This window comes from Pelophylax lessonae, assembly GCF_965119305.1.
Source record: "Pelophylax lessonae genome assembly, chromosome: 10".
Classification (NCBI taxonomy): Eukaryota; Metazoa; Chordata; class Amphibia; order Anura; family Ranidae; genus Pelophylax; species Pelophylax lessonae.
In genome coordinates, this window is record NC_138777.1 from 160815754 (window position 1) to 160840894 (window position 25141).

At 44.1% G+C, this 25141-nt stretch overlaps 1 protein-coding gene across 1 annotated transcript in view; it reads right to left on the bottom strand.

Moving 5' to 3' along the window:
* RIN1 (Ras and Rab interactor 1) overlaps positions 1-24931 on the bottom strand; it is a 52986-nt gene extending 28055 nt beyond the window's left edge. Inside the window, exons 1-4 of the mRNA XM_082270542.1 lie at positions 24804-24931; positions 24349-24425; positions 13431-13608; positions 7229-7343 (exon numbers count right to left, since the gene is read on the bottom strand). Coding sequence (XP_082126668.1) covers positions 7229-7343; positions 13431-13608; positions 24349-24380 — 325 coding nt within the window. The 5' untranslated portion in view covers positions 24381-24425; positions 24804-24931. The remainder of the gene's footprint in view (positions 1-7228; positions 7344-13430; positions 13609-24348; positions 24426-24803) is intronic.
* Between the last annotated feature and the right edge of the window lie 210 nt (positions 24932-25141).

Genomic DNA, 25141 nt, shown 5'->3' on the forward strand with positions numbered 1-25141 from the left:
AAGAAGGGTGATTGTTCACATGTCTCCCTAGGAGGATTGACAACTTCATTCACTAACCCCTACATTTCTGTTTTGTTGACATTACAGTGGGACCAGAACAGGATTACTACTAAGGCCATGATTGACACAGGATCTTGTGGAAATTATATGGATATATGTTTTGCTGCTTTAAATAAAATTCCTATTTCTAAACTCAAACCTGTCTCAGTAAGTCTAATTACCGGTGTTCCGTTATCCTCTGGTCCGATCACCGATCAGACACAAGCACTTCTAGTCACTATTAACGAGTCTCATAGGGAGACTTCTACCTTCGATTTAATACCATCACCCCACTTTCCCATTGTGTTGGGACTTCCCTGGTTGCACACACACCAACCAACCATAGATTGGAAGAAACGGTCCTTGACCTTCCCTTCTTGTTATTGCGAGGAAACGTGTAACCTCCCGTTTTCCGGGAAGATTCTGTCTGTGGTGACAGATGAGATTGCACCACTATGTTATCAGGATCTTTCTGAGGTTTTTCTTGAGAAAAATGCTCAAGCATTACCTCCTCATCGAGACTATGATTGTAGCATTGATCTACTCCCAAATAGCAAATTGCCGTTCGGTCATGTTTATCCTCTTTCACAGGATGAACTTGCCCATCTCAAAACCTATTTGGATGAGAACTTGGAAAAAGGTTTTATTAGACCTTCCACTTCTTCCACAGCAGCAGGACTCTTTTTTGTTCGCAATAAAGATTCAAGTCTCAGACCTATCATCGACTACAGGAAATTGAATGCTATCACAATAAAAGATCGCTATCCTCTACCGCTTATCCCTGAGCTCATTGAGCAGGTGCGTGGAGCTACCTATTTTTCAAAATTAGACCTGAAAGGAGCATACAATCTCATTCGAATCCGTGATGGACACGAGTGGAAGACTGCGTTCAGAACTAGATACGGATTGTTCGAATATCTTGTGATGCCATTCGGCCTATGCAATGCCCCTGCAGTTTTCCAACGATTTATAAACGATATTTTTAAAGACTTACTAGATGTCTGTGTTGTGGTATATCTGGACGATATACTTATATATTCACGGACCCTGTCTGAACACATAAGACATGTAAGACTTGTATTATCGAGATTGCTTGCACATAATCTTTATGTGAAGCTGAAGAAATGCTTGTTCCATAAAGATGAGGTACTCTTTCTAGGCTACATCATATCCAAAACAGGAATCGAGATGGACATGAGTAAAATATCCTGCATTCAGGATTGGCCTACACCAACTACACGCAAGGCGCTACAGCGATTCCTGGGATTTTCAAATTTCTACAGGAAGTTCATAAAAAACTTTTCTGCTATTGTGAGACCCCTCACACAGCTCACTAGCATAAAAATACCATTTAAATGGTCAGAAGAAGCAAATAAGGCTTTCCACTTGTTAAAGACAAGGTTTACTTCCGCTCCCATATTACGCCATCCAGACCCATCCCTCCAATACATTCTGGAAGTAGATGCGTCAAACCTGGCAATAGGAGCAATACTCTCCCAACGACCTACCCCCACTTCACCACTTCATCCAGTCGCCTTTTTTTCTAAATCCCTGAGCAGTCCCGAGATAAATTACCCCGTGGGTGAGAAGGAACTGCTTGCTATAAAATTGGCTCTGGAGAATTGGCGACATTTACTCGAAGGCACCCAATTACCAATAATTATATACACGGACCATAAAAACCTCCAATATCTTCAGACTAGCAAAACTCTCTCGCATCGACAGGTACGATGGTCACTATTCTTTCTAAGGTTTAACTTCCTAGTGACCTACACACCTGCAGATAAGAACAAAAAGGCGGATGCACTATCACGACTAACTGAAGAAAACTACTTTGAAATTCCTTCCGTTCCTATAATACCTCACAAACGCATTATTGGAGTTGTCCGTTCCTTGAAGGAAGAGGTTCTGCATGGTATAAGGTTGGATTCACCCCCACCACAACTAAATACCGATGCAGAAGGCTTCCTCTACTACAACGACAAACTTTACATACCACCTACCCTACGCACCAAGATCTTGGAATTATCGCATGATGTGCCTATGGCAGGACATATGGGTATGACAAAGACTTTCAATTTGATTTCTCGGCAATTCTGGTGGCCTGACATGAAAACATCTATACAAAAATTTGTCTCTTCATGCAATGTCTGTGCCAGGTCCAAAATTGACACTACGAGACCATCCGGTCTACTATGCAGTCTACCAATACCCCAAACTCCATGGGAGGTTCTGTCATTGGACTTCATCGTAGAATTGCCTCCTTCCAAAGGATTTAATACCATCTTGGTGTCAGTGGACCATCTGACAAAGATGGCACATTTCATTGCTATTCGCAGACTACCTTCGTCCAAACAAACGGCAGAATTCCTGATGAAACATGTCTTCAGATTACATGGTATCCCAAAAACTCTTTTGTCTGACCGTGGATCCCAATTTATTTCTAAATTCTGGCAAGAACTATGTCACATACTACGGATTGAGCGGAAGCTCACTTCTCCTTACCATCCGCAGACCAACGGACAGACTGAAAGAGTCAACCAATGCATCGAGCAGTATTTACGTTGTTACACTTCTTACCAACAGGATGATTAGTTGGATCTTCTCCCCCTGGCAGAATTTGCCTACAACGCAACTCACAGTACAACCAAGCAGAGTCCGTTCTACTTGAACTATGGGTTCCATCCCTCTATTCTCCCTCCACGCATCCTTCCTTCAAATAACCCAGTAGCCTCAGACTATCTTTCCCAAATAAAGGATTCTCTGAGTTTACTAAATACTACCATTGCACACGCTCACAGTCAACAAAAGAAGTACTATGATCTTCGTAGAAGACCTTCTCCACAGTATACTATCGGGGACCTCGTTTGGCTCTCAACAAAAAACTTGAGACTGAAGATCCCTAGCAAAAAGCTTGGACCTCTGTTCTTGGGACCTTTCCCAATCAAGAAACTTATTGGAAAAGCTGCAGTGCAGCTTACATTGCCAATGGACCTAAAAATCCATCCCATTTTCCATGTGTCGCTACTAAAACCCCATGTTCCGGACCAAGGAATAAGGCCTAATATTCCACCTCCCCCTCCTGTACAAGTTGAAGGTGGAGAAGAATACGAGATAAAAGAGATTCTGGATTCTCGTATCTACAGAAGAAGACTTCAGTACTTGGTTAGATGGAAGAACTATGGGCCCCAAGACGACACCTGGCTAAACACCTCTGACATACATGCCCCTAGATTAATCCGCAATTTTCATGCGAGATACCCAGACAAACCAGCTCCAGAGGCCTTCAGGAGCAGGCCTTAAGGGGGGGGTATTGTAATGTTCCGGTACCTTTGGTACCCTAAATTACACTTTCCACAAGTGTATGCGCCCTACCATTTACTTTTGGAAAGGTGCGCATACACCTTTAAGACTGGAGCTGTCATCACTCAGCGCCGGACTAGATGGCTATTTAAGGCGTCGGTTCTCACTCACATGTGTTCGTTCAAACACCCTTATCTGGATACTAACCTTGCTTGAAGCTTCCATGCTTGCAAGCTTACTTCGCTGACGGAACCTCGCTGCGCTGATCCCTGTATCCCGCTACTGGATCATCCGCCTCTCCTGAACCACCCTTCGGCTGTATCGCTAATAGTGCTAAGTACCCCGCAGGGGAATTCTCTATAAACTTATACTAAGCTTACACTATCTAGCTCTGCATAGTAGAGACTGTTTATCACATCTGCATAAACTAGATTGCTAGCTCTTGAGACTACTGCTACTTTTCTGCACTGGGTTGATCTCTTTTGTATGTCCACCTGCTATTCTATCATCTGCTATCATACAACATTGCTAAACCTTCCTGCATCCATCTGCTACTGTCTCACCTTCAAGTGTCTATCACCTACCACCTCCACTCAACCTATCCCTCAACCTTCATCATTGTGTTACCACATATATAAAGTCACTCTAGGAACCAGCTTGCTAATTGTGTGTATTTACTGGCTGAAATAAGACCTTCCACACATGATGAGTCATTGAGGTTGGGAATGGTATCTCAGCATATCTCTTACATGACTACTGACGTGGAACTATTTCTGCAGCTGAAAATCCACACCATATAAAAACGCAGGAGCGTTACAAGGGTGATTCAACAAAATACTGGGATGAGGGGTCCAACTTTTTTTTCCAACTCAGTGATTCTGTTTTTGATTTTTTTTCTGACATGTTGGTTTTCTATCTTTCACTTGGATGTTATAAGTTGCACTAGTAACTACAGATGGATAAAACAAAAAATGTGCCTGTCTTCATTTCAGGCTGCAAAGCAACAAAATGTGATTATTTAAAGAGGAGTGATTCATTCCTATAACCACAGTATATATAAACAGAGAAAGTAAACCCACAAGTTCATTTCGCCACTAGTTCTCCTTCTTACTGGCTGTTTAAAACAGCAAATGTAAGAATTCAGATGATGGATGAAAGGTTTAGAATAGAGAAGAAAAGAGGAAGAGAGAGGAAGAGAAAGGATAAGAAAGAGGGAGGGAGGAAGGGATGGAGGAAGGGAGAGCAAGAGGGAGGAAGGGAGGGAGGAAGGGAGAGCAAGAGGGAGGAAGGGAGGGAGGGAGGAAGGGAGAGAGAGGGGGGAAGAGAGAAAGGATAAGAGAGAGGGAGGGAGGGAGGGAGGAAGGAAGGGAGAAGAGGGGGAAGGAGAGAGAGAGAGAGAGAGAGAGAGAGGGGGGGAGGGAGAGAGAGAGGGGGGAGGGAGAGAGAGAGGGGGGAGAGGGGGAGAGACAGAGAGAGAGAGAGAGAGAGAGAGGGAGAGAGAGAGGGGAGGGAGGGAGAAGGAGAGGGAGAGAGAGAGATGGAGAGGGGGAGGGAGAGAGAGAAGGAGAGAGGGAGGGAGGGAGAGAGGGGAGGGAGGGAGAAGGAGAGAGAGATGGAGAGGGGGAGGGAGAGAGAGAGGGGAGGGAGGGAGAAGGAGAGGAGGAGAGGGAGATGGAGAGGGGGAGGGAGAGAGAGAAGGAGGGAGGGAGAGAGGGAGGGAGAAGGAGAGGGAGAGAGATGGAGAGGGGGAGGGAGAGAGAGAGGGGAGGGAGGGAGAGAGAGAGGGGAGGGAGGGAGAAGGAGAGGGAGAGAGAGAGGGGAGGGAGGGAGAAGGAGAGGGAGAGATGGAGAGGGAGAGAGAGAAGGAGAGAGGCAGGGAGGGAGGGAGAGAGGGAGGGAGAGCGAGGAAGAGAGGGGGAGAGGGAGGGAGAGGGAGAGAGGGGGGAGAGGGATAGAGAGAGGGAGGGGGAGAGAGATAGGGAGAAAGAGAGAGAGGGAGAGGGAAAGAGAGAGATCTGTATTTGCCCCCTGAATGGGTACTTTTACATTTTTTGGGCTCAGTCCTAGATGTGTAAAAGTACCCATACAGGGGTATGTCATGTCCGACTGAACATACATTAGTTGATTTTCTCTACTCATGTGACTCAACCATAACTACTTAGGTCAGGTGCCAGGCTGCACATTGTTCCACCACTAGTCAACAGCTAGAGCTTTCCTGGAATGAGACTACTCATAATGTTTCTTTCTCAGAGAAGGAAATATAGAAAGGTGTCCAGAGAAAAATATATATTTTTTGGTAAGCACAATTATCTCCATCAACATCTTGAAGCAAGCAATCAGATACTGGAGATCATCTGCGCATTAGTATGTCATGGTTGAACATGAGTATGGCAGCCTAAGTTAGAAGTCAGAGAAATTAAGATGACTTGGGAAAATAAGGTTAACCGGCTGCTTGAAGTTGCAATTAATATCTATGGGTCAGTCCAGATTGATAAAGGTCACTGAACCTAATGCAGTCTAATGGCGGATTATCATGTCACATATTCTCACTCAGCAATATTTCAGCTTGCATGCTGATTTCATTGGCTGAAATTAATATAGTAACTACAGGGGGAAGCTTCATACAAATCTATGGAACCTATAAGGCTAAATACAAGGAAAAGCAAGCAAGCAATATGTAAAAGACTTAAAAATTAGTCTTAGCTAAGCTTTACAGTAATAACTCAAGTGTGAAAAATCCCATGTGTTCCCTTTAAATACACATAAGTCGTTTCTTGTGCTCATAGGAGTTGCAAATATTCAGGTACTAATGTGGATAATAAATTGATATACTTATTGAAAATGCTGTAGACTCGTTACTATGCTTTTACCACAGCCATTCACATAAACAGCAGTCAACTAATGGCTGAAATGAATATTTCATTATGCAGTTGTTTTCGGAAGACCAAGAAAAGCAGCAAAGTGAAAAAGTGATGTGTTGATGGTTGGGCGTTTATAGTCCATCCAGCTTACACAGCACAATAGAGGCATTTAAAGTGAACCTGCCAGGTTAGAAAAATAAAATCAGATCAAAGATCCCTGCAATAGAAGAGCTTTTATACTTCCTTGTCTAGCGTCTTCTGTCTCCTTTTTCCCCTTCATTCCAGCTCAACTGCATGTCATTGACAATCAATATTTATGGGAGTGTAAGGTGCCTTTGTCCCCTGCTGCGTGTTGAGGTTCCATCCTCTGACCCCCTGTGTCACTGATGTGTCCTGTAGTGACAGGGGACAAAGGCAACTACAATGCCGGAAGCAGGAACTCAACCACGACCCCAAGTTTACAACTGATAGTGATGAGCAGGAAGCCGAGGGCCTGAGCCAAAGGTGATGGAACTGAGTTCCACCAAGTTCCAGCCAGAAAAAAAGCCCTGGCCGGAAGTGTCAGAAATTGAATAGCCTTATGGAAGCTGCAGGTTGTAAAGTATGTCACATATAGTTATGACCAGTATAAATTGTGCTACACTATACTGTGCCTTACTATTACCCTGTAAGGCCGTGATGTGTAGGTTTTAAAGCTCAGAGTGCATCATGCACAAAAAACTAAGCAATTCTGAGTCCTCCAGACACTTCAGAGCTGCTCCCCAACAAATAATCCAAAGGGGTCCCAGCAGGGTGATTCTCTCTATTTGGCATTACTTTCCCAGTGAAAAGAAAATAAACCAGGTGCATTAGGCAACTGCTGGGAGACTAATAAAACAGTTGCATCTTGCTACTGTACAATTCTATAGGAAAGCACACACCAAGTAAAAGAAACAAATGAATTCACCTAACCACCTTAACCAAGGATGGGCAACATATTGCACTCTGCACCATGTCTAGTGTATTGTGGTCTGTCTGTTATTCACCTGACGATCCTTCATGTATGTAAGCCTGATGAATGAAACTTGGCCCGCGGTCATCTGATAGTCGCACACACAGGACCAACTGCTGCCGAGTGTTGGATCTCCTCACCAGGAATGTCTAGAAAATAAAAAGACTATGGTAAATTCTGAGTGCAATGGACATTAAAATACCAACAAAATGTATACATACAAAAAAATTTAAACAACACAACAGGCCATCCCCTAGAGCAGTGATGGCGACCCCATGGCATTCCTAGACATTCCTGGCTGAAAAAAGCACATTAGCATTTGGGATCGCGGCACGACTTTTGAATATATTTTGCACATTGATACATGTTTAGAGAGTGTGTATAGGTGTGAGCGATCCGCTTAGTAAGTTTTGTAGTCTGATAGCACAACATAGCAGTGCGCAAGTACACCCATTTTTAATGGATAAGTAGAAACATTTAAAAATATAAGCCTAAGGCCACAGTTATTCTGGATTTGCAATTTCCAATAAGCACTGCAAAAATGGTAATCACTAGAAAAATAGAATTGTATATTGTCTCTATGATTATATAAAGACAAACCCAAAAATATAGCAAAAGGAAAAAGTCTGAACATGTAAGCTCCCTATAACATTACATCACTGTGCTTTTACTGGAGACAAAGACAAGGCAAACTTACTGAATGTTTTCTTTAGCTTTTGTAGAGGAACATGCTGCTGATTTTTGCTATGATGATACTGATGGAATTACAAATGCAACAAAGTGGCTTGATAAAAGTAAATGTAAATACAATCACTAAAATCTCATATATGCACCCTCCCTCTTAGATTGTAAGCTCTAACGAGCAGGGCCCTCTGATTCCTACTGTATTAACTGGTTGCCGACCGCGGTCAGCCCCGGCCAGGCAAAGTGACGTACCGGTACGTCACTTGCCTGTCACTAGTTTGTGAGCCAATAGCGGGCGAGCGTGTGCCCACCGATGTCACTCGGCGATCGTCGGTGGAGAGGGAGAAAGGCAGGCGGCTAATGTAAACAAAGCCACCTGTCACTCTCCCCTGTGTAGGAATAGTGATCACACGGTTCTACTATGTAGGACCGTTGATCACTGTTCCTACACCAGTAGCCATGTCCAATCACAGTTAGAAGCATGCCCCTAGGGACACACTTAGCCCCTCCTTCCCCAATAAAGTTAACCCCTTCCCTGCCAGTGTCATTTTGCAGTAACAGTGCATATATATAGCACTGATTACTGTAGTAATGTCACTGGTAACCCCAAAAGTGTAAAAAACGTCAGTCAAGGGTCCGATCTGTCCGCCGCAATGTCGCAGTACCGCAAAAAATATTGCACATCGCCGCCATTACGCGTTAAAAAAACCCACCAAAAATGACAAAAATCTTTCCCTTTGTTAGTAAACGCGATAACTTTTGCGCAAACTAATCAAAATACGCTTTTTGCGATTTTTTTTTTACCAAACATATGTAGCATAAAACAAATTGGCCTAAAATGTTAAAAAATTTAGATTTTTACATTTTTTTTGGGGAATTTCATATAAAAAAATTTGAAAAATATTGTTATTTTTGCAAAATTGATGCTCTTTTTTTTGTTTATAGCGCAAAAAGTAAAAATCACACAGGTGATCAAATAGCACCAAAAGAAAGCTCTGTTTGTGGGAAATAAAAGGACATCAAATTTGTTTAGGTACAGCATCGCACGACCGCGCAATTGTCCGTTACAGTCACGCAGTGCTGAATCGCAAAAAAACCCCTGGTCAGGAAGGGGGTAAAATCTTCCGGGGCTTAAGTGGTTAAAGTGTATTGTATTTGTACTGTCTACCCTCATATTGTAAAGCGTTGCGTAAACTGTCGGCGCTATATAAATTCTATATAGTAATAATAAGCTTTAGGGCTCTTTCACACGGGCGATCCGATCAGATCCGCCTGTCAATTTTTTAGGCGGATCTGATCGGATCCTCCATGCAGCTCTATGGGGCAGCGGATGTCAGCGGAGACACCTCTGCTGACACCCGCTGCCATCCGTATCCGATCCTGTCAGTGAAATCTGGACGGATGGAAACCCTATTTTTCCATCCGTTCAGGGATCGGATCGGATGAGAGTGGACAGGCGGTCCGCTCTCATCCGATCCTCCATAGAGAGCAGCGGGAGCTGTGACACCTCCCTCTCCGCACTGCAAGCTGAGACGGAGCTGTCATCCGCCGGTTCAGCGGAGATCGGCGGATCAATCCCCGCTAAGCAGCACGGATCCGCCTACGGAGGCGGACCGTGTGAAAGAACCCTTAACGTGTTAAAGTACCATTAAAAGCAATTTTCTTTCTTTTTCAAATCTGTAGCCTTCAGTAAAGCAGAACTCAACGTGCAAAACTATTCACCTCCACCTTCCAGCAATGCAACCGTTTATATTCCTCCCTAGCTGATGTCATTTTCTCTCTCTGCATTACTTGTAAGTGCAGAGTTTTCAGCCTCTTAGTCAGCTGGTGGAGGATGACATTACCTTGTTCATGTGTATGGGAGTCAGTCATTCTGGCACAGTCAGAGTGTGCCAGGAATGCTCAAGTGGGCACATTTGGCTGCGGCTGCCCCCCCCCCCCCCCTACTTCCCTCGTTTTCATATGTCTATTTCACCTATTATGGTCTGTTTTATTCAACATGCTTATTAAATTAATAAATGGGGCAATGTTTCTTTAAGAATTCCACGCACCTGGCCGTACAGGTACAGTCGGCCAATTAAAAGGAATAGAACCTGCCAGATGGTGTGGGGCACATAATATAAGGGACCCGGCACAGGTGTGACTTTCTTTTGGGATTATCACAGCAAGAGAGCTACCCACCCTGCCACCCATCGTGGGCACTTATTTGTGGTTTTAGAAAAGAAAAGGGAGCTATCAAGAGCGTTCCATAATCCTAAATTCAAAATTGGAAACAACAGATGTATAAAACAACAGTGAGTTGTGTGGACTTTATGGGTACATCATGAAACAGATAAATATACACGAAATTATAAAAAATAAACATTTAATGATTCAATAATAAAACAATGACAGGTTTAAAATGATGGGGCTGACCAAAAATGGAGGTCCATCTCACCCAACATACATAGAAGAGAATATAGCCCCGTACACACGTAGCGATTGTCGGCCGTAAATATTCGGCCGCTGAACGATCGGCCGATTGTCGGCTTGTTAGTATGATGCTTCCGACAACCGACAGCGAACAGAATCTGGCATGCAGACTTTAAAATTTTTGTTGGCCGTCACCAGAACGGCCGATTGTTCGCCAGTCAGTACAGAATTCGGCCGACAAACAGCAGATGAGCAAGACTGGGCATGCTCAGAAAAGAAAAAACACACGGAAAGTTAACCATCACATGGCATCACTTCTGCAGTCGGCTGTTGTTGGCCAACAAAATTTGTGTGCAGTCTTTAGCACTTTTCAGCCGATAGGACAGCACCGGACAAAAGACGGCCGATCGTTCGGCCGACATTCGGTACGTGTGTACGGGACTTATCACTACAAGATATCATTTTAGTGATATTCTCTTGTATGTATGTTGGGTGAGATGGACCTCCATTTTTGGTCAGCCCCATCATTTTAAACCTGTCATTGTTTTAATATTGAATCATTAAATGTTTATTTTTTATAATTTCGTGTATATTTATCTGTCTCATGATGTACCCATAAAGTCCACACAACTCACAGTTGTTTTATATATCTGTTGTTTCCCCCTACTTGTGGTTTTGTCACCCTCGGAATTTGGGGGGGGGGGGGGCTGGATTATGTTTAAATATGTTGTTTGCTTTAGTTTTTATAACTAAGCTTTAAGATATTAATACTTTGAATTATTCTTCATTGATGACGTTTGATGAATGGTATTTATGTTTCAAGCCAAAATAAAGTGCCGTGGCCATTTATTGCCAAATCTAGTGTCTGGTGTATGTATTATTTCATATGATTATCTTTGGGGAATTAAAGTTTTCAATATTGGGGTATAGTGCAGCCTGCATTTCACATGCGCGCTTAGCTGCGCATACGCAGTTTAGCGTAAGTTCAAAAGAAAACTGTATGCAGGCAGGTGTGTGTCACTGCAGAAGAGACACAGCATGTTTCTTTTGCAATAAGTTTAATGTTTAAATATGTTGTTTGCTTTAGTTTTTATAACTAAGCTTTAAGATATTATTCTTCATTGATGACATTTGATGAATGGTATTTATGTTTCAAGCCAAAATAAAGTGCCGTGGCCATTTATTGCCAAATCTAGTGTCTGGTGTATGTATTATTTCATATGGTTATCTTTGGGGAATTAAAGTTTTCAATATTGGGGTATAGTGCAGCCAGCATTTCCCATGCGCGCTTAGCTGCGCATACGCAGTTTAGCGTACGTACAAAAGAAAACTGTAAGCAGGCAGGTGTGTGTCACTGCAGAAGAGACACAGAATGTCTCTTTTGCAATGAGGAACTGCCTACTTACAGTTTTGTTACATGGTAGGTTTAGTTTACAGAATACCTGGTAATCTTGCCATAGTGGTCCTTGTGCAGACACCCAATGTTACAGGGTTAGAAGTAACACTTGTGCAGTTCTCCCACCATAGCAAGATGGGGCTGCATGTAATATGTCAGTGCAAGCATCGTTGATTCTCTACTTTGATCTATTAGGCCTCATGCACACTGGACATTTTTAATGCTGCTGTTAGGGGCTTCTGGTGTTTAGTTTTCGGACTCTAAACACCCCCTGCATGTTAGCCTATGAGTCCATGCACACACACACACATAGGCGTTTAGAGCCATTTAGAGGCAGGGACCTTTAAAAGCAAAGAAAAACACTGCTATCGCATCCAGAAGCAGAAGTGTTTTGGCAAAAATAAACACTTGGCATGTGTAAACGCATCTAAATGCATGTTAACCATGGGTATGTCAAGAGCTTGAGCGTTAATTAATTTCAAAGGCCAAATACATTTTTGTTCTGGCCAATGAAATGAGTTACCACATAAACACTCTACCCACATCAAATGTTTTTTCTGACAAAACATTACAGCCAGGAGGAAAGGTGTCTTGGAGAGATGTCCATCCCTTTATGACTACAGTGTATTCATCTTCTGATGGCTCCTTCCAGCAGGATAATGCACCATGTCACAAAGCTCAAATCATCTCACCACTGGTTTCTTGAATATGACAATGAGTTCACTGTATTCCAATGGCCTCCACAGTCACCACATCTCAATCCAATAGAGCACCTTTGAAATGTGGTGGAACTGGAGATTCGCATCATAGATCTGCAGCAACTGCATGATGCTATCATTTCAATGTGGACCAAAATCTCTAAAGGAATGTTTCCAACGCCTTGTTGAATCTATGTCACAAAAAAATAATGCAGTTTTGAAGGCAAAAGGGGGTCCAAACCAGTACTAGCAAGGTGTACCTTATAAAGTGGCAAGAGGGTGTAAGTACTGGGGTATCTTCCTGACACTTGTGGTAACTGAAGTGACTTTGATAAGCTACAAAACATCTTCAATGTAAAGCCTCGTACACACGCAACGATTGTTGGCCGTGAATTTAGGCCAACGTCCGATTGGCCGATTTTCGGCTTGTTAGTATGATGCTTCCGTCAACCGACTGCGACTTTTCGGCCGAATAAAATCTGGTGTGCAGGCTATAAAACTTTTGTTGGCCGTCACCACAACGGCCGATTTTTCGTCAGTCAGTACAGATTTCAGCAGACAAAAATCTGATGAGCAAGACTGGGCATGCTCAGAGAAGAAAAAACACACGGAAAGTAAACCATCATATGACATCACTTCTGAAGTTGGTTGTTGTTGGCCAAGAAAATTTGTGTGCAGTCTAGAGCACATTTCAACCAACACAACGACACTGGACAAAAGTCGGCCGATCGGTCGGCCGATAATCGTTGCGTGTGTATGAGGCATTACAAAAAAAGTCTAGTTGAATGTGATGAGGTACTACTAGATAGTTCCTTACAGACCCAATAATCTCATGTCGTGATCCTTTGTAACACATTCAAACACATTGGGATGATTATACCGTACATGTGTCTCATTCAACCTCAATGTATGACCAGCTTTGGTCCATTCTGGGGTCCATTCTGTGGTTTGGGAAAGGCCTCTCCCCTCACACAAGGTGCATATTATATTGAGAAGAATCTGTACACAGCAAAGGTTACCAAAGGTAGGGTTACCAAACGACTTACCCCTGGGGGCTCTCTCTGCAGTACATGTAGTGCGGTAGCAGAGTTGACACTGAGGTGAAGCCACACGCTCTGTGTGAGAAGAAGCTTGTCTGTAATGCTGACTGAGGTTGATGATCCTCTTGGAGATGGGGAACGGGGGGGTTCGTTATTTGGGTAATCATACACAGGTTCTGTCGTGCTAAAAAGATAAACATAAAAAACTGGATATTAAAGTGTATTTATCATTGATTAGAGAAGAAATGCACCCAACATTCACCTGTTACAACTAAGATTTGTTTTTTCACATTCACTTTATATAAAAATTACAGTGATCTCTCATTTACAAACAATATTTATCTGGCAAAAAATGACATCAAAGACAATTCGTCTATAGGAAATCTTCTTGAACAGGATTTGCCCAGCATCTCCTCCTCAATGGGAAAGTGTTTAAGGGCTCATTTACAGTTGCAGCCAGGAGCAGTAAAAATAGGCGGTTGAGCAGTGGTTTTACTGTCTATTAAAACTATACTCCATAGTTTTTGGCTGTGTTCCTGTACTACTCATCTTATTTATCACCCAGTGAATATACACTGCTCAAAAAAAATTAAAGGGACTCTTTTTTAATCAGAGTATAGCATTAAGTCATTTGAACTCCTTGAATATTGATCTGGTCAGTTAAGTAGCAGATGGGGTTGTTAATCAGTTTCAGCTGCTTTGGTGTTATTGAAATTAACAACAGGTGCACTAGATGAGCAACAATGAGACGACCTCCAAAGCAGGAATGGTTTAACAGGTGGAGGCCACTGACTTTTTTTTCCCTACTCATTTTTTCTCACAAGTTTTTGCATTTGGCTGGGGTCGGTGTCACTATTGGTAGCATGAGGCGATACCTGGATCCTATAGAGGTTACAAAGGCAGTCCAACTCCTCCAGGATGGCACATCAATACGTTCCATTTCCAGAAGGCTTGTTGTGTCTCCCAGTACAGTCTCAAGAGCATGGAGGAGATTCCAGGAGACAGGCAGATACATTAGGAGAGCTGGATGGGGCCGTAGAAGGTCCTTAACCCATCAGCAGTGCCTGTATCTGCTCCTTTGTGCAAGGAGGAATTGGATGAGCACTGCCAGAGCCCTACGAAAATGACCTCCAGCAGGCCACTGGTGTGAATGTCTCTGACCAAACAATCAGAAACAGACTTCATGAGGGTGGCCTAAGGGCCCGATGTCCGATTCCTGATGTCCTCTAGTGAGCCTTGTGCTCACTGCTCGACACTGTGGAGCTCGATTTGCATTTGCCATTGAACACCAGAATTGGCAGGTCCGCCACAGGTGCCCTGTGCTTTTAGCAGATGAGAGCAGGTTCATCCTGAGCACATGTGACAGAGGTTAACCGGTTGCCGACTGCGCACAGTATATTTACTGCGGCAGTCAGCCCCGGCCTGGCATAGTGACGTAGATCTACGTCACTAGCCTGTCACCGGGTTTTGAGCCAATAGCGGGCGCCCGCCTCGGCTCGTTCACAGAGGAGTCCGGGCGTGTCACCGGCGGACCCGATGTCCGCCGGTCACACTATGATCGTCGGTAGAGCGGGAGAAAGGCGGACGGCTTATGTAAACAAGCCGCCTGTCATTCTCCCCTGTGTAAAAATGGAGATCAGATGGTTCTACTATGTAGAACCGTTGATCTCTGTTTTTACAATAGGAGACATGTCCCGTCACATTTAGAATCACGCCCCTAGGACACACTTAACCCCTCCCTCTCCAATACAGTTAACCCCTTCCCTGCCAGTGTCATTTTTACAGTAACAGTGCATATGTATAGCACTGATTACTGCAGTAATGTCACTGGTACCCCCAAAAGTGTCAAAAATGTCAGTCAAGGGTCCGATCTGTCCGCCGCAATGTCGCAGTACCACAAAAAAAATCGCAGATCGCCGTCATTACTCGTTAAAAAAAAAAACACCAAAAATGACAAAAATCTTTCCCTTAGTTAGTAAACGCGATAACTTTTGCGCAAACCAATCAAAATACGCTTTTTGCGATTTTTTTTTTACCAAATATATGTGGCATAAAACAAATTGGCCGAAAATGTTAAAAAATTTTGATTTTTACATTTTTTTGGGGGGAATTTCATATATAAAAATGTGAAAAATATTGTTATTTTTGCAAAATTTACGCTCTTTTTTTGTTTATAGCGCATGATCAAAAAATCGCACAGGTGATCAAATACCACCAAAAGAAAGCTCTGTTTGTGGGAAAAAAAGGAAGTAAAATTTGTTTAGGTGCAGCGTCGCACGACCGCGCAATTGTCCGTTAAAGTCACGCAGTAAAAAATCGCAAAAAACTCCCTGGTCAGGAAGGGGGTAAAATCTTCTAGGGCTTAAGTGGTTAAATGGTCTGGATAAGCCGTGGAGAACATTATGCTGCCTGTAACATCGTTCAGCATGACCGGTTTGCTGGTTGGTCATTGATGGTCTGGGGAGCCATATCCATGGAGGGACACACAGATCTCATCATGCTAGACAATGGCACCCTGACTGCCATTAGGTATTGGGACAAAATCCTTGGACCCATTGTCAGACCCTACGCTGGTGCAGTGGGTTCCTCCTAGTGCATGACAATACCCAGCCTCATGTGGCGAGAGTATGCAGCCAGTTCCTGGAGGATGAAGGGGATGATACCATTGAATGGCCCCGACACTCGCCTGACCTAAATCCAATAGAACACCTCTGGGACATTATGTTACGATCCATTAGACGCCGCCAGGTTGCACCTCAGTCTGTTCAGAAGCTCAGTGATGCCCTATTCCAGATCTGGGAGGAAATACCCCAGGACACCATTCGTCATCTCTTTCGGAACATGCCCTGACGTTTTCAGGCATGCATACAAGCATGTGGGGGTGTCAGGCATGCATACAAGCATGTGGGGGGCCAAACAACCTACTGAGTTCTATTTTGAGTTGCTGCAATGAAATTTCAGCAAAATGGACTCGCCTGCTTCCTCATTTTTTCACTTTGAATTCAGCCCTCTGTAGGTTGATAATTTTTATTTCCATCAAACGATGTGAGATCCTTTAATTCCTAACACATTACCCAGTCCATATCAGTATAGATATCCAGCATGATTTTTTTCTGCATTGAGATCTGATGTGTTTTCAAAGTGTTCCTTTAATTTTTTTGAGTAGTGTATATAGTAAATGTAGCACGTATGTTTGTAAAAATCAAAGCCCAGACTCTAGGAATTCAGATTCAGTATGCATTTGCATAAAAGCAGGTCTGAGCAGTATAAGGACTTGTGCTAATGACATCAGTTTGATATCAGACACTTTTAGCCTGGGTTCACACTACTGTGATACAGGAACCAGTGCGATTCTAGTGTGGGTTCTCACATCACACTGCCCTCTGCGAAACGCTGCGGGTGTCAATACAAAGTTAATGACACGCCAAGATCAGTTTGCAGATCGCAGTGCAAGCTGTGAATTCGGACAGGAATTGGATCGCATGGGTGTCCAATTCTAGTGTGGGAAAACAAAAAGTTCCTGCAGCATTTTTATGCAAATGGGATTCGAGTTCAGCTTCACAAACTGTATGGCTGGATTCGCATTGCACAGACATTGCATCTGCACAGCAATGCGGTGCGAATCACATGCGATGTATGTGTTCGCAATAGTGTGAACCCAGGCTAAAGATGATTTAGAATTCATTGACAGATGCATTTGACTTGCATTTGACCTTGTCCTGACCTGCATAGACCTGAATGGGAATGCAAAACTCGCTTGTAACTAACAAAAAAGCCCGCCATCGCAGGCCTTTGTACTAAGGCTACACCAGCCATTAATATTAGCTCAGTAATGTTACTAAAATCTTACAAGACAGATTTCTTTGTATCACATTGATTTTAGGCATCATGCACACAGGACGTTTTAAAAAACAAACTGAAAAGCCAGTACCAACGCCAGGAAAAAGCGGTTGTAAAAAAAGCGTTTTGCATTGATGTTAATGTGCGTTTAGCCGTGTTAGCGTTTAGCTGCCTTCTTCTATTTTCCACTTCCAAATCCAATTACTACAGCATAAAAATGTTTGACGCAGCTTAACGCAGTATACAGCGTTAACACACGTTTAGCTGTGTTAAGCCACGTAAAGCTGCGTTAGGCGTTTTTAAAGCTGTAACATTGCTCCTCCAGAACGCACTGGCCCTGGGTTTTTCTGTAGCTTGAAAACGCCTATGCTACTTACAGCTCCTAAAAGCCTGTGTTTGCATGGACACATAGAGTAACATGGAGAGGCATTTTTAAGCTGTAAAAAAAAGAACCCTGACGCCCCTAGGAGCAGCTGTAAAAACATCCATTGTGCATGAGGCCTTAATGTAAACTGCTACACCCAGTAAGAGAATTTCAGTAGTCTCTTTAACCACTTACTGCCGGCCCACCATCAAATGACGGCGGAGCGGTGCAGCTCTCGTTCATAAGACGGTGCACCAGAATGACATCTCTCGCACGCCCGCGGGGCGCGCAGTGCGCCGATCGTGGCCGCGCCGTGTTGCTAGGATACGGCACGACCCTGGCCTTTGTAAAGAGCCATTGACATGGCTCTTTACCCATGTGATTGGCTGTGTCCAATCACAGACGGTCACATGTAAATGAGGAAGTGCCGTTTATTGGCTCTCCTCGCCTCACACTTTCAGAGTGTGTGGCGAGGAGAACCGATCAGTTGCTCCCCCTCAAAGGGGAGACTAGGACAGGTAATCAGAGCACTGATCATCAGTGCTCTGATTACAGAAAAGTGAAAAAGAGTGCCAATCAGTGCCCACAATCAGTGCCCACAGTGCCCCCATCAGTGCCCACAATCAGTGTCCATAGTGCTGCCAGTCAGTGCCCATCAGTGCCTGCTCATCTGTGCTGCCCATCAGTGTCCATCAGTGCCACCCATCAGTGCCCATCAGTGCTGCCCATCAGTGCTCATTAGTGCTGCCCGTCAGTGCCCATCAGTGCCACCTTATCAGTGCCCATAAGTACCACCTCATCAGTGCCCATAAGTGCCACCTCATCAGTGCCCATCAGTGCCGCCTCGTCAGTGCACATCAGTGCCGCCTCATCAGCGCACATCACTGAAGGAGAAAAATTACTTATTTTCAAAATTTACTCACAGAAAATAAGAATCTTTTTTATTTTTTTTAAAATTTTCTGTCTTTTTTTTTGTAAGAAATAAAAAAACCAGCGGTGATTAAACACCACCAAAAGAAAGCTCTATTTGTGTAAAAAAAAATGTAATTTGGATAGTGTTGCATGACAGCGCAATTGTCATTCAAAATGTGACAGGGGCAGGAAGGGGGTGAAGTGCACTGTATTGAAGTGGTTAAGTGATTGATCTCCCACAACTGAAAATGTAATCACATAACGGGAACTATTAGCAGTTGATCTCCACTCTTCTTCTCCAGAGATTTGAATGGTAACATGAGAGTAATCTCTCAACAATTGCTCATTTAGCATTCTTGGGCAATTTGTCATGTTTATGTGCACTTCATGAAAATTATTTCCTGATAAATCACCCAACAATCTCTTGTAGTAAAACAAAAGAGTGATTTTTCCACTAACAGATTTTTTCTATCCATGAGATTAAAAACTGCCCATGTAGCTAAAAGTTGGGTATAGCTGGATCAAAAGTTGTTCAGCTCAGCAGGGACCGGACGAATTTCAATCTATATATGGATTTCCCTGTTTATCAGAAGTCGATCATTAAATTAACTTCTGTCAAACAGACAAGCTGGAAAACTTTGGTCAATCTGTGGCTGCAGCTGCTGATCAGAGTATTCTGACAGCGGAGATTTCTGCTTTCAGAATACAGTGTTCTGACAGGAGGGATTCCTTCATCCACCTCACTGTTCAGCCTGCCAGCTGAATGAAAAAAAAAAAAGATCCATCTATGGCCAGCTTTGGAGTGGCACACACTCTTAGATTTCCTCATCTATGCTATTCAGTGAGGATGGACAAATCTTTGCCACCCCCAGCTGTCAGAATACCTGAACAGCAGTGGCGGAGCTAGACTTTTAAAACAGGGGTGGCAAGGTATTATTTGGGGGGTCAATATACTGCAATATTTTTTGCGGCGGATCCTCTTCGTCGCGCATTTTTAGTAGTGCAGAGTTACTACAGTGTGCCCCCATTCAATGCAGAGTTACTACAGCATGCCCCCATTGATTGCAGTGACCAGCGTGCCCCCCATCAATGCAGTGACCAGCGTGCCCCCCATCAATGCAGTGACCAGCGTGCCGTGTCCCCTTCAATGCAGTGACCAGCATGCCCCCCATCAATGTAGTGACCAGCATGCCCCCATCAATGTAGTGACCAGCATGCCCCCCATCAATGTAGTGACCAGCATGCCCCCCATCAATGTAGTGACCAGCATGCCCCCCATCAATGTAGTGACCAGCGTACCCCCCATCAATGTAGTGACCAGCGTACCCCCCATCAATGTAGTGACCAGGCCAGCATCCATCAATATAGTGACCAGCGTACCCCCCCCCCCCCCATCAATGTAGTGACCAGCATGCTGTGTCCCCTTCAATGCAGAGACCAGAGAGACTTACCTAAGGTAGAAGAAGAAGAACACAGCCTGTCACATCCATCCCACATGTTCAGTCTGCCCGGCCCGCAGCTATTTCCCTTGACTGAGCGGTGAGCGCGGCACAGCGAACCAATCACGTCGTGAGTAGCGGCACAACAAACCAATTAAGTGTGCACGCGTGATTGGTTAGCTGTGCAGCTGCTCACGGCGCCGCTGCTGCTCACCGCTCAGTCAGGAGAACTAGCTGCAGGCGCCCACGCTCTATCGTTTAGCTAATGAGTGTAATGTTTTCAGTGAGCGGGGTGGCAACAGGGGTGGCAAGGACTTCGTCTGGGGTGGCAATTGCCACCCAGCTAGACCTCTGGCTCCGCCACTGCTGAACAGTGTCTTGATAAGTGCAGTTACTGTTCTTCTGACCATTTTCTGCCTGATTCCTATGATTTATAAAGGATGTTGGTTAGAGTGAAACCGACAGGGCCAAACATGTCTCAAATTTTGTCCAGCTTCAGGCCTCATTCACATCTGGCGATTTGGGATTCCAAATTGTGCTGCAATACTGGTAAATGCACCATTCATTTTTTGGGTGCCATTCATTTTTATATGAACCTCAAATGCGGTGCAATAAATCGAGCAGCAATTGTGGCAAACCACAACTCATAAAGCTTGTCACCCAAAAGAAGCTCCCACTCCATTTTGGGTGACAAGCCTCGCACTTATGCAATTTGCCGCGATTGATGAATGACAGCCAAACACGCGTGGTGTGTTTTTGCCACAATTTGAATCGTGGGCAGAATTGCAGCAATTCTGCCCGTGATCCCAAATCTCTGGATGGGAACGGGGACTCAAGGCTGCCATAGAATTCTTGAGTTATGGCTGATAAATGCTGGTCCTGTTGGCACCAACCTGGCTTAACAAAAGTTGATTTTTCATCAAATGCAGCCACTGTTTGGGTATTCGGACAGCTATAAGTGTCAGCTGTCATCATACAATAGCCAGCAGTGGAGATTCCTCAATCCATACTGAATGAGAGAAATCTATATGTGTATGGCTAGCTTTAGGCTTACGCAGACAGGTAAATATAGAGGTGTCAATCAGGTGCATTCATATCCTTAAAGAAGTGTTCCAGCTGTCAAAAAAATACACTCAGCAGCTACAATTACTGTGGCTGCTGACTTTTAATAAAAAGACACTTACCTGTCCAGGGAGCCCGCCATGTCAGCACCCCAGCTGGTTTTCGGATCGGCTGTCAGTTGCTGACGCCATTCATTCTATGGGAAATCGGCAATGAAGCCTTCACAGCCGGTTCCCTACTGCGCATGCGCGAAGCGAGCTGCGCATTCTATTTGGCTCGGCGGTGGGGAAAAGAGGAGGAGGAGGACGGAACTTCCAAGGGACAGCGCTGCGGCGCTGTATCCTGGAAGTGGGAAGGGTACCTGTCAAAAACAGGTACCCGTCCCCCCCTCCCCCCTGAAAAGTGCCAAATTTGTCACCGGAGGGGGGGAGGAAGCAGATGAGCAGAAGTTCCACTTTTGGGTGGAACTCCGCTTTAGGCTGCTGTGCAGTCTGCTATGGAAAATGCAGCCTAGGCGAATTTTTCAGTTACCATGCACTTGGTGACCTTCAGAAATAAATAGTAGTGCAGAATAATACAGGTGTAGCGTGCGTGTGTATGAAGTATACTATACGACCAGCTGACGTAGATGAATTTTTATAAATGCCTTTTCAGACAAAAACATGCAGAAAGACACATCAAAGCCCAGTGACAAGTGTCAAAAATGTGAGTCAACACACAAATATGCTGAAATCAGCAATAACAGCACAAAATGCGGTACTGACAGTCACATCAAGTGTCAGCCCAGCGTCCCAGGTAACACATGCACAATATACAATCACAAATCCTTTGGTCAGTTATGCCTCGTACACACCATCTAATAATTGGAAGACTTATCATTCGCATTTTGTTGCATGATATTAGAATCGAATTAAACAATGCGTAATAAACGTATGATTTTTTTCATACATTTCTGGAAAAGCTTCCCGGTTGCGTAGCTACGTATCGGATAGTGCACAACAAAAACAATGGCAGCCAGGCATTTTCTGGTTTATTTTCGTGTTTCTGATCATGCGCGGTCTTTGTCTATCGATTTTTAGCGACGCATACTGTACTGATTAAACGATTGTCGTTCACTAAACTATCGTACGACAAATATTTTAGTGTTTGTTCCTTCGGATTTTGCTGGACGAAATGTCGTGACCGGCTGTCGAAAGCTGTGTACTAACAATCAGATTATTGTGTGATCAATTCCAATCGATTTTTTTTCGTTCAATTATCTGATCGTGTGTATGAGGCATTAGAGGCAGTTGGATTTGCAGTAGATAGTGTCTCATTCTATCCAAATTTGCTTGATAAATCCCCTCATTAGCAGGGCCACTGATAGGGGGGGACCACCAGTCCTCCTGTAGGGGGCCCGGGCACACAGTGGGGCCCCAACAGCACAGGAAATCGGTGTGGTCGGGCAGAGGGGCAATTACAGAAGGAAGCCTTGTGTGACTCTCTGCAGCAGCTGAAAGACAGTTTCTCCCACTCCTGCCAGCTTTTAGCTACTGCAAGGAGAGACACAGACACAGGGCATCATTCCTGTAATTGCTTCTCCTACATTGATACCCCTCCCTGTTCTGCCTGCGTATGATCACCCCTCTCCCTGTGTGCCCCCTTTCACTGTCCCCCCCCCCCCCCCCCCAGCACTGCAGGCTTCCCTGTGCTGTAAAAAAATAACAAATTGTTAAAAGAAAAAAAATTAAATATTGTAACAATAGATTATTGTGCGATCAATTCGAAAGCGATTTTTTTCGTTCAATTATCTGAATCGTAGAAATAGAACCACTACTTGGTTCTATTTCTTACGATTATTTCAGCACATGTCACTTTTGATTGGTTTACATATCAAGTGTCTCATAGGTAAACATATGAGGTCATCTCTCATCGCCAGCTCTCCTTCCTCACTCAGGGGCTGCATGTGAGGATGGAGCAGAGCCGATCAGCGGTTAGGGGACACAGAAAAATGTAATCAGGGCACTAATCACCAGTGCCCTGATTACAAAAGAGGTAAATAAAATACAATAAGTGCCCACCATCACTGCCCACAGTGCCCGCCATCAGTGCCCCCCATCAGTGCCCACAATCAGTGCCCATAGTGCTGCCAGTCAGTGCCCATCAGTGCCTGCTCATCTAGGCACTGATGGGCACTGACTAGCAGCACTATGGGCACTTAGTGTGGGCACTGATGGTGCTGCCCATCAGTGCTCATCAGTGCCGCCCATCAGTGCTCATCAGTGCCACCCGTCAGTGTCCATCAGTGCCACCCATCAGTGTCCAGCAGTGCCGCCTCTCAGTGCCCATCAGTGCCGCCCGTCAGTGCTGCCTCTCAGTGCCTAGCAGTGCCACCTCTCAGTGCCACCTATCAGTGCTCATCAGTGCCGCCTATCAGTGCTCATCAGTGCCGCCTATCAGTGCCACCTATCAGTGCTCATCAGTGCCGCCTATCAGTGCTCATCAGTGCCGCCTATCAGTGCCACCTATCAGTGCTCATCAGTGCGGCATATTAGTACCTCCGCATCAGTGCCACCTCATCAGTGCCCATAAGTGCCACCTCATCAGTGCCCATAAGTGCCACCTTATCAGTGCCCATCAGTGCAGCCTATCAGTGCCCATCAGTGCCGCCTCATCAGCGCACATCAGTGAAGGAGAAGAATTTATTTATTTTCAAAATTTACTCGCAGAAAATAAGAAAAACTTTTTTTTTTCAAAATTTTCTGTCTTTTTTCTTTTTTTTTGTAAGAAATAAAAAACCCAGAGGTGATTAAATACCGCCAAAAGAAAGCTCTATTTGTGTGATAAAAATAATAAAAATTTCATATGGGTACAGTGTAGCATGGCCGCGCAATTGTCATTCAAAGCGTGAGAGCGCTGAAAGCTGAAAATTGACCTGGGCAGGAAGGGGGTGAAAGTGCCCGGTAGGCAAGTGGTTAAAATAAATTATTATTTTTTTTAATGTAAAAAACACTTAAAAAGGGCCAATGTACACAAGTTCTCTGTTATATTTCTGTCCGCTAATAATGATTTTAGTGTATTTTTAGTGAGAATATTGTCTTGATATATTAGGGGGGGGGCCCTGCCAGGTAGGTTTCTAACAGCAGCCCTGTACATTAGTCACAATCAAACTGTTAATGAAACATCATCATTAGATCTGGAATGAATGTAATGCTTCCACTAATACAATATTAATGTCGATTTAGCGTGCTTGCTGTAGGAAACTCAGAGCGTGATGACAGGGCTGAAAATGTGGAAAGTAAACGGAGAAATGTTTTGGGAGAAATACCTTGTCATGCTGGGTTCCGATACCGTTTCCATGCCAGGAATTCCAGTTTGCTTTCTTCTTCGTAGGAGATGCTTGATCTGAATTTGGGAACAGGATTACAGTGTCACGTTGCTATTAAACCAGGAAAGATTATTACTCATGGTTGAACTTTGGCAGAACGCAGAAATACTGTACTGGATGGATAGTAGAATGTGCCGGATTATTGACGTTGTACAACTTTTCTATTCAATGCTCTTTTTTCAAAACTGTGATAAAGCCATTTCAGTTTTATACTGACCTTACACTTAAAGTACAGTGTTCTACTTCTAGATTGTAAGCTCCATAGGTAAGTGACCTCTGTCATAGTAGGATTAGGAGTTTACAGAGTATTCTTACTAGGGTTTCAGGTCAGTACTGTACATATTAAGCTGTTCTATAAAAATAGGAAAGAATAAGAAAGTACTAAGTACACTTACCTTGGTTCTCCCTTGGGACGCAGACTGTAAAATCTCGCTCGCCCTCTTTTCCAACCCCTATGGGCGTTCCCAGAGTGACTAACCCTTAGGGTGTTGCAAGGTATATACGCAGCTCCTTCACTTATTATTTTCCATTGGCCCTCCCCTTCTTTCTCTGTATCTGTCACACCGTCAGCTCTTCCCACATGCCTGCTCTGTAGAGACTTGTGAAATAAGAGAAGCTTCATAGCTTCCAGGAGGGAACAGCTAAAGGCTCCGAGACCTAAATATTAACTATTTAAGGCTTCATTCATACGGACATTTCAGAGTTTTTTTTACTTACGGATTAAACAAAGCTG